At 36.6% G+C, this 12875-nt stretch overlaps 1 protein-coding gene across 1 annotated transcript in view; it reads left to right on the top strand.

Annotated features, from left to right (window-relative positions):
• CFAP74 (cilia and flagella associated protein 74) overlaps positions 1-12875 on the top strand; it is a gene marked incomplete at its 5' end in the record, with an annotated part of 41286 nt that overhangs the window by 5411 nt on the left and 23000 nt on the right. Inside the window, 12 exons of the mRNA XM_082776843.1 lie at positions 1030-1203; positions 1731-1841; positions 2985-3087; positions 3797-3954; positions 5130-5340; positions 5982-6143; positions 7178-7351; positions 8734-8852; positions 10431-10497; positions 10873-10962; positions 11742-11943; positions 12212-12321. Of these exons, the coding sequence (XP_082632969.1) occupies positions 1030-1203; positions 1731-1841; positions 2985-3087; positions 3797-3954; positions 5130-5340; positions 5982-6143; positions 7178-7351; positions 8734-8852; positions 10431-10497; positions 10873-10962; positions 11742-11943; positions 12212-12321 (1681 nt within the window). The remainder of the gene's footprint in view (positions 1-1029; positions 1204-1730; positions 1842-2984; positions 3088-3796; positions 3955-5129; positions 5341-5981; positions 6144-7177; positions 7352-8733; positions 8853-10430; positions 10498-10872; positions 10963-11741; positions 11944-12211; positions 12322-12875) is intronic.

The following is a 12875-nucleotide window of genomic DNA, read 5'->3' as shown; positions in this document are numbered from 1 at the left end:
TGTGATTTGAGGTCATGAGGTTCACTGCAAAGCCTTTTAGCTTAAACTGTTTCATTGCTTAGGAAATGGATTCCGTGGCCCATGTCCTGAGTTTGTTTTTCACACATAAAGTATTTATTTATTTATTCACAAATTGTGGCTCTAAACAAGTCCCAGTTTAACTGGAAAATAAAATGGATTAAAGGAGACCAACTTCTGAGGAAGCATAAATACTTCTAATCTATGCTTCTTACTGGTTCTCAAAGAACATAAAGGAAAAGGTAGAAATTGAGAATGATGGAAATGATGTAGTAGTACTTTGTATCTTTATGCTAAGTTGATACTGCCACTTGCAACTGATTGCTCATACATGCTACGTTATTCATTTATATGAGACTTGGTAAAACTGTCTTCCACAGAAGGTAACAGGCAAATGTGTTTGTATTTTTGTACTAGAGGTACAACTACTGATGCAACTACATTGGAGAAGATCATAAGCATGAGCTTATAGGCACATTTAACCAAGTGATTAACAAGACTACAGTACATTCTGCTGCAATGTTGCATAATAGCTTTAAAATGCTTGACTATTTATTGTGAGATTAGTGATAACTATATTAATCTGTTTATATGTATGTGTCATATAAATTCCTGCAAAGCATGGAAGAATAAAAACTTACAACTTGTCCTTGAAGCTATTTCCTCTTGAAAAGGGTGGCAGAGAGAGAGGAGGGGAGCTGTTTCTCTGTTTTTTTTTTTTTTTTTTTTTTTTTTTTAATATGTTTTCTGGGTGAATGTAAAAGACAGAAGAAGCTTGAACTTTTTTTTTTTTTTTTGACCAATGTTTTTGATGTCTTTAAAACTAGATATGCTGTTACATGTGAGCCTTAGTCTGAAAGGTACAATTCCCAGGTAAGTAACAGTATGGTTTAAAACATAAAAAATGGATAGATTGTCATGGTCACCATAGAGCCTTAGCTACTCAGTAACCTCAAGTAAGTGAAAGAATGCCAATATTTTGGTGCAAACAGATCACACTTTGTTTTAAAGGCTTGAGATGTGGCGGATAGAAACTGAGCAGGGAAAATATGAAGCCCTCCATAAACAACTTCAAAAAGATGAGGAGGAGCTAGAGACTCAATACCAAGAAAAAGCAGAAGCACGGATTCATAAGGAAAAAATAGCAGCACTGCAAGCAGAAGAAAATCAGCTGTCAAGAAAAAAGTAAGCGCCTACCAGTCAGACTCTGCTTCCTTTCTCTCTTTTACTTTTAGCTAGTTTGTTATTTTTAGGAGTTGAAAAGATTAGTTAATGGAAGTAATAGTGGTATTGTGTTTCTGAGCCAGGTGTTGGCTCTGAAATATTGTTACGAGCAGAAAGAATTAACATAAGAATTGCTCACGGTCTTATAGTTACACAGGTAAAGATTTCTGACATAATCAACTTACTAAAGAAAAAAAAGAATGACTTTTGACTAAGGAAACCAAATTTATTAGACCAGACTAACTGCATATGTCTGCATTATTGTTGGATGCTGGGACCTTCTACATTTGGGATCAAGTTCATTGAAGCCTGGAGAGAAAATGGACAGCAGTTTAGCAATTTGTATGGTTTCTGAAAATGAGACTGTACAGAGGGCAGAAAACAGGCTGACCCCATTTAAGTACATATTGATAGACTCTTCAACATTAAATATCATGATGATGGGATAAAGGTTTCCTTAATCCTGTTTGTTTGCCTGTCTTTTGTAGAAAAGAAGAAGAAGCCCAGAAAGAATGTGAAGAAAGGCATAAAAAAATGCTTGAAGTAGCCAAAAAGAACCGTGAAAAAGCAGTCTCTTTCCTGAGAAAAAGCATGGCAAGGTAATCATTAACTCCTCCTCCCCCCTCCCCTCCATCATTGTTCTTTCTCTGATGTACAACTGTCTACCCTGTAGTCTTTGAGAAGTCAAAATTTTTCTGCTAGACGTGTCCTCTATGTTACGCTTGGGAAGTTTCTTCCCAGCACTGGCACAGTGGCAGCCCTCAAATCTTACATGGCACAAAAGGACGTTTTTGATGAGATGCAGGGGCTTCTGACCACGTGTAGGCATTACAAATTATTTGAAAAACTTTTATATGTGTGTGGGTTATTAACTGTAACAGAATCCCAGGTTTGAAACTTTGCCAGGTGTGAAAGCATTCTGCCTTTCTATTATTACCTCTGAAATGTGGTAACATAGCTGTCTTGCTGTCTGGCAAAATAGATTCATATGGCATTTCTCTGTGTTCCTATTCTCTTATGGAGGATGGCAAATTAAATGTTTCCTTCATAGGTTTTTGTTTATATAATTACTATGATATTAAATTATTTTGCATCTAAATAAACTGTAAGCATTTGTTACTTTAACTTGTATATTAGGACTTAATTGAAAAAGTGATTGAAATAATTGTGCTGTTTTTATGGTAGTTTATTTTTCTTTAAATGACATGTACAAACTCACAGTAATTAAGATAAACAAACTGAACCAAATCAGCTGATCTTTTTTTGCTGAATAATGTATCAAATATATACGTTAGTAATTATTTTCTAGTTTACCATTAAATTAACTTGACTTGATTCATGCTAACATATTTCTAGGTCTTACAGTTTCTAGGGTTTATTTTTAGCGTGGCTACAAATGGTTGGCTTGTATAAAGTTCAATATGTAATTGTTTAGATGTCGATTATATGAGCAACACCTGTTTTCTAGACATATATCATAATGTGAAACGCATTCTTCGTATTCAAAATTTGAGTTGTTGAGCAAAATGGTTGAAAGCCTGTTGGCACTTTTAATTTGAGTGATACTGTATATAGAAGATTCAACTGTTCCACTTTACCCACACCCAGTATCATAGTAAACACAGAGACTTACAGAGAGTATGTTTGGTGGTGATATACACAATTACTATCTGTCAGGTTAAACATTCTAATACTAAAATCTTCCCAGGATTTGAGCCTGAAAGATTTTACTCTGCTTACAGAATTCATGAAGAGAATGCAAAGGAAGAAGTGAAAACTCAGGAGCATATGGAGAGAAGGATACAAGCTGTGCTCTCCCTGAAAAACAGCATAACTTCCAATAGGGTACTGCTGCTGTGGCTTAGATGGGGAATGAGGAAATTAACTTGTTAGACTGTGAGGTTTTAGTGAAAGTAATTCAGTTTTCACTGCAGAGTTGTTATGTGATGATGCCGTATTGTAGACCAAATCTCTTTTTAAACAGGAGAATTTAACTATGGGAGTAATGATGTTAGTATGGGCAGTATTAGTATTTTGACACTTCTACTTACAGAGTTTATTCTGTGAACAATCTAGCTGCTGTGGTAGGGTAACTTTTTTGAAAATAATGCATACTACAGATCATTCTCTAAACTTGGCCAGAAGTGTGCCCAGTTATTTAGATCCCCAAAGAAATACTTCATATGGAGAAAACAAATGGAAGAAAAACAGTTACTTAAGAATTTAAATAATGTAAATTAAGAATTTTAGAGCTAAGCTACCTCCCTCACATGTTTGTGTTCTGTAGAATCTGAGGGAGTGATCTTAATTTAATGCTGATCTGACAGGAGCTGTAAGGGTAAAAATGTAGCCCTGACCTAGTCAGAGCTTTCTGCATCTCCAGCATATGCGCACTACTGACAGCTTACTTGACTATTGTGTAGATCAAAAAGGAGTAAGTTCTATTTCAGAGAAAGCTATCACAAATTTCTACTTGGAAAAAGGGACCAAATTCTGTTTGATTTTCTTCAATATGTGAATCAAATATGTAACTGTGGTTTATTTGGCTTCATAGGAAAAACTTCAAGCACTCCAGCCTTGGAACAAAGCAATGGCCCTTGAGGCTAAGAAAGAGGAGTTGAAAATGAAGGAGGCCACCTTAGCAGAAGGAGGCAATGTTGCCAAGGAAATTTTTCTCCATAAACGACTGTTACAGCATGAAAGAGAGAAACAGTAAGTATTCATTCTGATACCGCTCTCCCAGTTGCTTACTGATGCTCATGCAGAAACACATTGGATCTCTTAATCAGATTCTGAAAACATGACACACATAGTACTGTCTCAAGAGAGAACTCATTCTTGTACTCTGCATGTGTGATATATGTGTAGCCTGTTTTAAGCAACTTGAAATTTGAGCTTATGTATTATTCAGAGAACCAAAGTTTGGAGCCTGTGTTCTGATTACTGCAAAGGAGATAAACTACCCCAGGAGGGCAATTCAGTGAATCTAAACTGGATGCTTGAAATAACTGTACTTCTGTGTTTCCTGAACACTGTCCATATAAACACTGAGTGGCTTTCTTAGGCTTTTACAGACCAGCTTTGGAAGATTGCACTGTAGTAAGGTCAGAAACGATGTACTCTCCTTCCTGCTTTTTTTGGTCAAAATCGCTCTTCTGCCTTTTAGCACAATTGACAGGAATGTGCTTGTATCTCCTCTGCTCTAGTGCAAAGCTTAATAATTTCATTAACTCCATATGAAGATGAATTTGAGCTAAGGTACTAAACAGAGACTAAATAAGGCTTCGGTTTTGATAGCAAAAGTGGTATTATATGCATTCTAAAAATCCTTTTCATAAAACAAGTGGATCAGTTTGTACAGATCTGCAGGAAATATTTAACTCTTCTTAACTTTAATTTTTTGTTTCTTTTCACTTTGCTTGGTTTTTCGCTTTTACTGTTTCCCTTTGCAGGCACAGGGGAGACAAGGTTGTTAGTCTTAATGTTAGCTGTGTTATGTGAAGAGGTGAAAGTCTGTATTAGAAGGGATCTTTAGCCTCCATAATATCTGTTGCAGAAAATGGTGTGTTAAGCTGCTGGTATTAAAACAGATTAAATGATCTGCCAAGTGTGTCACGGAAGTATAGTCATACACAGCATTGAATTTCTGTCTTCCAAGCTCAGTATGTATGGCCTTACCTTTTACCCTTCTTTCTCTCTTTATTAAATCCACTGGATTTCAGATAGGCAATTTTCTTTAAACTGCTAATTAAGTTTGGAAAACTTTTTTTTTTCAGTAATGATGACTGATATGTTTGAGAACTCCTCAACTTTTAAAATGTTCTAATTTAATGTTATTAGTAAATAACCATGGTTGGTTTAATGTTTCTTAAAATATTTTATTACAGAGCATTTAGAGAACAGCAAAAGTCAAGAAAAATTGAGATTGTATCTCGAATTTTACAAGAAAAAGCATCTATTTGTAAGCAAAAAAATCGTCAGTCATGTACTAAGGCAAGTAAGAGTGGTGGTAAACTTACGGATTCTTTACCGTGGAGAAGGAAGACGTGGCACTATATTGAGAAGACCTGCGGACATCCAGCTGGAGCAGTATCACAGGTAAGCAAAGGTCTAAGAATAACCATCTTTTTAGTGTTTTTTTTTTTCCTCTTGTTTTTGTTTTTGTTTTGGTCTGAAAGATAGGAAAGTGAGGTTTTCTTCTGCCTCTGAATAGCACAGGCTACAACCAAATACCAGACAGTAAAGTGCAAGTGGAGGGTAATTTCTCCCATTAGATCTCTTGATGGTTGCTAATCTCTCTTTTCTAGTATTTTTATGAGATAAGCTTCCTGTTTGTTTTTTGCTTTTGTTCTAATTGATTTGTACAATATTAGAGGGAGTACTGGCCTGGAAAGAAACAGTGGTATGAATTGAATCCCCTGATGAAACTAGTGGTCTTCAGGTGTGTTTTAAAAAGGGGGAGAGGGGAGTAGTTGGTGGTGGAAATAGCAAAAAAAAATTGCACAGCTGTTATTCTTGTGCCTGAGGTCTAGTTTCTAGCCTCCTATAGATGTTTGCTACTATAAGATTTTGTTTGAGTTGTGTGCTTTAGGAAGGGATTGACTTAAGTTGTCCTCTTCAGCCCTGAAGGTTTATAGACCAGTCACTTTGTATTAAAAGATGCCATAGGAGGCTGTTAAAGTAATTGTCCTCTAATAATTTTTAATGATATCTTCAAAATTTATTTTCTCTCACAAAAGTTAAGGTGCTCACCAGCTGAGGAACAAGCTTATGGAGAGAGAACTGCTTTTGTAGGAGATGATGTGCTCTGTGAAAGTGTTGAAGATGAGAAAGAGAAGGACAAGACCTTAGTAGAACCAGAGTTCCCTGGACTTTGGAGTCAGGAATATGACTTGCACAAGGTAAAAGTTGTGATATCTTCCCTTAAAAATCAGAAATAAATAGATGTGGATATAGTTAATAGATGTGGATAAGTTAAAGTCTATAAAACTTAGAAATTATTTTTAAAAACATGTTAATGGATTAGAAAACTCTCATTTCCCTCTCTAGTAGTTATACATATCTGAAGTAATGATACTGGTAGCTGCTGTTTTATGAACCTTGCTTAAAAATAATTAACCGTTCTTGCAGTTAAAATGCAGTCTTTATTACTTAAATACAGAAATTCGGACGTGAGAATGTTATTAGGATACTTGCTGTTTGACGCTATCTTTGTAGTTTTCTCTTAAGGAGAAAACAACACTTCAATTTTAGTTCAGAGATACGTGAAGACATACATCACATCATATTCACTTGTTTAAGTTTTAAAACAAAAGAAAACTGGATATGACTTTCTGTCGAATTGGCAACACAGATTACTTTATGTGGAAACAATCTTTTCTATCCCAAACCAGACAAAGAAAAGTATATTTTCTCCAAACCAACAGTATTCTGTGCTTTAAACAAAAGTAAATAATAAACAGGTAGAGTGGAATTTTGTAGTTACAATCTTAAATGTTATTCCAAGGTATCCTTCCGTATACTGCTTTTTTGAGATGTTGATCTTTAAGAGCAGACTTCAGAATCCATCAGAAAGTAGCAATGTCAGTATGTATCCATGTGCTTCAAATGAAAGAAGCACTGTACCATAACTGAAATGTTCCAGGGAAGTTAGCTGATTCTCTCTGAATGTTTGTTCAGGAAGAGGAGAAAATAACCCATTTGCTGCCATTAAAAACAGAATGTTCTGGTGCTGGATGAATATAATACAAAACAATTGAAAATAAATTAACTTCTTCATATACAAGTTGGGAAGCTGAGTTTGATCTGGAGAGTAGCAAAGGCTGGCCAGGTACTTAAAGATTCTAATCACAGGAATTTCTACCTTGATCTACCGATTCTATGATCACAGTTACTTCCTTAGGTCACAGTGGTTTTTATTGATGCTCCTTATTAGGTATCCAACAAAGACATGGATACAAAGCAGGTGGCTCTGAGTGCAATGAAAAACGAGAATTGTGAGAAAAAAATGGAGGAATTCCAAACTACAGTTTTTCACAAGCAAATAGTGTCTGGTCATGAACCTAAGGGACGTACTTTCTATAGAAAACCAAGCTACGTTCATTTCAAGGTTAGTGGCCATTCTGCACAGTGTCTAACCCTGCCTACCAGGGATAACTTGGGTAGACAGCTAAGCACCACACAACCACTTGCTCGCTCTGCCCTCCCCCAAGTGAAATAGGGGAAGAGGAAAACTTGTGGATTGAAATAAAAACTGTTTAAGTGAAGTGGAAGAAGAGAAAGAAAATAAGCAATCCCAAGGCAAATGCTCAGTACTCCCCATGTGTAGACTGATGCCCAGCCAGTTCCCAAGTGAAAGGTGGCTAGGCATCTATTGCTGAGCACGATTATATGGTGTGGAACGTCTCTTTGGTTAGTTTGGGTCACCTGTTATGTCCTTTCCCAGCTTCTTGTATTCCCCCCAGTCTATTCACTGCAGGGGCAGGGTGAGAAACAGGAGGCCATGACTCTGTGTCATGTATTGTTGGGCTGTAGCTGAAACGTGAGTGTATTATCAGCATGGTTTTGGTCACAAGTTTAAAACACAGCACCATACCACTTGCTATGAAGAAAAACAAGTCCATCACTGCCAAACACAGTGCATTGAATTGAACATATGTTTAGTCAAACCTGAAACAGTGCTTGCCTTTTTCTCTAGCAATCTGTCAGGGAAGTTATATAGTCAGATTAACTAAGATACTTAGTTTTAAATACAAAATAGTTCCTTTATTAAGGAAATTTAAATAATGTTGGAAAGATGAGCAAATGAATGGAGCACGGTCTAATGAGATGTTTCATCCTTTTAAAAGGCAGTACAACTGTTACCTATGTATTGTTTGTAGATGCGTTATTAATATAAGATAATCAAGAAGGCCATGACTTCCACTATGAAGTGAAGGTTACAGTTAGCAAGTGATCGTAATACTACAACGGTCAGGAAGAATCTGAGTTTATCAGTTTATTCCTGTATTATAAACTGCAAGCATAAGAAAGTACAGTGTTCTGCCTGGTTTTTCTTCGCACTCAAAAAGGCTGCCAGTGCAGCCAATCAGGCAGTAACTGGAACTGTCAGAGACACGTGCTGCTGGGCAGACAGCCTGCAAGGCTTTGCTTGTCTTGTGGTAGTGAATACCCAGTTACACAACTTTCATGGCAGGAAAATACAGACCAGCTTGGCACATTAGCTGTGCATACACCAAGATAATGTTGCCATGTCTATGAAGTATGAGTTACCAGCTCTATAGGTTGCATCTTTGAATTGGATTTGTTTGGAGCAGGGCAGTGCTTTCTGGGTTCATACAATACTTTGCACTATAAGCGTGACTGTGGTAAAACTAGTTGCCTTGGTCATTACATGTGTACGTGCTACTCACTGTAATTCACACCTTGTGTGATATTCCTTTATAGTGTGTTATTCCTTTATATAACATACCTTGTGTTTGATATTTCGAGGATTTTGATGTTGGTAAAATCTACAAAAAGAAGATAGTTTTGACAAATGCATCCTACAGTGTTAACTTTTGCAGACTGGTGGGAATCAGTGAATGTCTGAAGGACTTCATCAGCATTCAGTAAGTAAAACTGATTATAAACAAGTTGCTTCTTTTACCTTTGTATCACAACAGGAGATATAACCAAGTTCCGTAGCAAATTAAGATAGATAGATCTTCATTAGATACACCTAAATTCCATCCTTGTGTGATGTGGAAAAGAACTGTGTCTCAGAGCTGAGAAGAGACTTACAGTCTGAGCTGTATGTCATTGGCTCCTGTAGTGGTGAGAGGGTGCAATCCCTAATCTGTGGGAGGCAACGTACACCCGTGGATACTGCTAGCCCTGAGCAAGTAGAAAGCTTTCTTCAGAAATGTCAGACCTATTGGAAAAAAAAAAGAAAAGGATCTACTTGTAGGTACAAAGAGGTAAAATACTTCTGCCAGGTACCTAGCAACAAATAACCTACGCATATTTTGAAAATATCCGATATATCTAAGCTTTCATGGTGTCAGCTCTTTATATCTCTTGCACAGTTACAGACATAACATTTGAGAACTTATTTCAGTTGACAGATGCTCTGTTTTCCAATGTAGCAGTAATATTCTAATGCTTAAAGAGCATTATTACATCTCAGTGCAATGGCAATCTATAGCAATTTGTTCTTAGTGTCGTGTGTCTATGTGTGTTTGTATATGTAACCCATGGTGTTTGGCAGCACATACTCTAAATCAAACTTTTATTTTATCAAGGTAACATTTGAAATAGAAGGGGCTATTCCTTCAGGTCTTTCTCGGGAGAAAATGTTAAGTGACCTGTTCTGAAGCTCAGCATACAGTAGCTTATTTGCCTGTCTGCTTAGATTTTACATTTCTGTATTGTGAAAAGTATTCCATTTCTGTTTGAAAACATTTTCTCTTGGTTTTGTTGTTTTTTAGTTCTGTTTTAACACAACTGTGATTAACATATATATTGTGTTTCAGTGTGGCCCAGTTTGCTCAGGTATTCCCATGGCTAGCAACATCCAGTTACCTGTTTTCTCTAGCCTGTTTTCATCAGGCAGAATAGGGCTCTAGTTGTGCCTTAGTAATTTCATTTAGAGTGCAGCTGTGAGACTTCTTGTCTTCTGATGGGCATTTTGTTTGCATCCCAGAGACCATGAAATGAGGCATTGAAGTGACTGGCGGTTGCTATTCAAGATAATTTTGATGCTGCTTGCAGCAGGCAGCACGTTCTCTGATTATCTGCAGCAACCTGCTTTTTTCCTCTTCATTTCCTTTTTGGATAGTCGGGATGTTAGAGTAGTCCAAATTGATAATGGAAGACTGCTTCCTAGCTGTTTGAATAAGCGATTGCTCCACAGTATTAGTAATAACATTACTGAGCTACAGCTTCACCAGTTGCCTTGTTTGTAAAGTGACTGCAATAATTCTTTCCTTTTAAAAGCTTTATAAGACTTTCTGAGTAAAACCTCAAAGAATCAGCCTTTGTTGTTTTACGGTTACACTAGAGTTCTGTGGTTCTTCATTAATCCGTCCCTCGTGATGAGACTTTCTGGAGTAATAAATTAATCCAAGTGGAAAAGTATTATATAAATATTCTTTGTCATGTTTCATACGTAGGTTCAGTTTGGAATTTTATGTTGCTTATCTCCATAGGTTTGAGCCACCTGGCAAAATGTCTCCTGGAATGTCCTGTGAAGTAGGAGTAACCTTTAAGCCAGCGGTAAGCGCACCTAAGTGATGATTACACTAGGATTCTCATCACTGTGTAACTCACTAGCCTGATTAACAGTTTAAGAAAAATATTTTTATCAGGAAAACAAACTACAATTCTAGAACTGTGTGCATGTTCAAGCGCTGTTGCATTGTAATATGACGTTTTCTAAGGGTGCATTTTAGAAAAATGCTTATCAAAAGATATTGTCCAGCTCAAATTAGCCAGGCAGTTAACAAAAACTGTCTTGGAGTGCAAATGTAGAATCTGTAGACATGTATTTCAATATGTTAAAGAATGAGTAAAAATATTTTTCATCAGACTTGATCAAATAGACTGAATCTTGCAAATTATTTGGCTGTGGTTTTTGTTTTTGTGTTTTAGATAGATGAAAATCTGGAAGGAGAAGTCATGTTTATGGCCCAGACAGGTTCTTTTTCTGTTCCATTGAAATGTACAGCCAAGACATGCATTGTAAGTGACTGCTTAAATATTTTCAAGTCAGCGTAACTGCAGAAAACTTAAGATAACATAAACATTATTTAAAATATTTAGTAAGAGGTATTTATATTTCTTTTTTTTCCTGTTAAATGGATAGTCTCTTCACAGAAAACAATTTCTTAGCTTCCAGTAAGACCTTCCCAGTATTGGGAGCAGGATACTACTAGCAAGTTAACCAAGTTGTCTGTCTGTTTGGTGCTTGAGCTTGAATCGTATGCCTTTTGTTATCACATACCCAGTAACAACACAGTTGGTGAAAACTGGGCATGAAGTAGCATATTACTCTTTATACTGGTTGTAAACCATGAAAGCTCAGAGAAACAAGATAGGCATGGTAAAAACTGATATGTAGTCACTGTATGACATTGAATGCTTGCTTGGCAGCCTGATGCTAGTAAGACCATCTTACTGTAGTACAAGAGTAAAAATGTTGAACTGTTCTGTAAATGTTATCTACCTCCAGAGTAGCTACCTGAAGAATGAAGAAAGCTGCTACTATGAACAAAACTTAACCTGTTGTTCCCACTCTCGTATAGTGGACTGAAATGCAAGTGGCTCAGTTTAACGATACGTTTTTCAAATTAGTTGGCTTCTACAAAAGGACAGAGTGCCCATAGTTTGTCATTATTTGATACTGTCTTTGAAATGATAACAAGAACTTTGAAGTCCTATTCTTGAAAAGGTGGATGCTTATTTAATTGACATGGCTGACTATCTAGGATAGTAGTAATGAATAGTTTATCTTCCTACAGCTGGCACTAGATAAAGTGCTCATTGACTTTGGCACTCATGTGGTGGGAGAGACAATTTTACGGACCATCAACCTGACAAACAACGGCGCTTTGGGAACAAGATTCAAAGTTCAGGCGTCAGCAGGTGACAGTAGTACACGCAGAACAACAGCAAAATCTTCTCCTGGAAATACTGTTCTTAAAACCAAGTTTGAGCTATCAGGTGAATCTGCATTTCTAGGCATAACAAAGTCCAATACATACATTATCCTCCTGAAGCATTGTTATCCTGCAATGGGAGGCTTGGTGCCTAATATGGACTTCTGGACTAGAATGAAGTTGTATGGCTAAATAGAAGTTTCTTTCTAGACATTTCCATTTTCCCTCCTCTGGGCTATGTTCTTAGGTTTGCGGTATTGACCAAAATCAATGTATTTGTGCTGTTTGTTTAGTAAATAGATGCACAATTCCCATATTTTTTATTTTTTCAGAACAACTTACTCAAGGTGCATCAAGTTTCAGATCAGACCTAGACACAGATAATGCACATAATTTAATGGAACCTTCTGAAGAAACACCGCATGAAATTATGCTGGGAAAGGTAGCAAATATCCTGAGTTACAAGATTTTCGGTAATCTAAGCCTCCATCAAAGGGAATTGTCTTGGCTCTAGTGTGAACTGCTTAAGTACACAGTCTATTTCAAGCCCAGTATTACAGTTAGTTGTTAAAATGAAATAGCATTACATATTAGTCCTTTATTTTGATTTATAAAAAATATTTGAGCTGAAGGAGTTTCCATATACATTTACATTTCCTATAATTTAACTTTTTTTGTAGTCAAACTGATTTTTCTGCACTGTCAGTTCATTGTTATATGAAGTCACAAACTTGAGCCATATTGAAGAATGTGGGTATAAGAGTTCAGATACTAGCTCTTATTAGCATTTATAGCTTCTTCCTATCCATAAAAAAGCGGGAGCACTTTACACTGCAATCAGCAGCCCTAGGCAGATTCTTTATGTATCAGGTACATAATCACCAGTATGATGGAAACACTTCACTTAACTACATAATCTACCTGTCATACAGAGTTTTGCAGTAAAAAGGAGCTCAATAAGATTCTGACCATGCCTGGCTGTGAAAACATGTCATC

The sequence above is a fragment of the Aythya marila genome (assembly GCF_965140915.1).
Source record: "Aythya marila genome assembly, chromosome: 21".
Taxonomy (NCBI): Eukaryota; Metazoa; Chordata; class Aves; order Anseriformes; family Anatidae; genus Aythya; species Aythya marila.
This window is presented reverse-complemented; position numbering and strand designations above follow the sequence as displayed.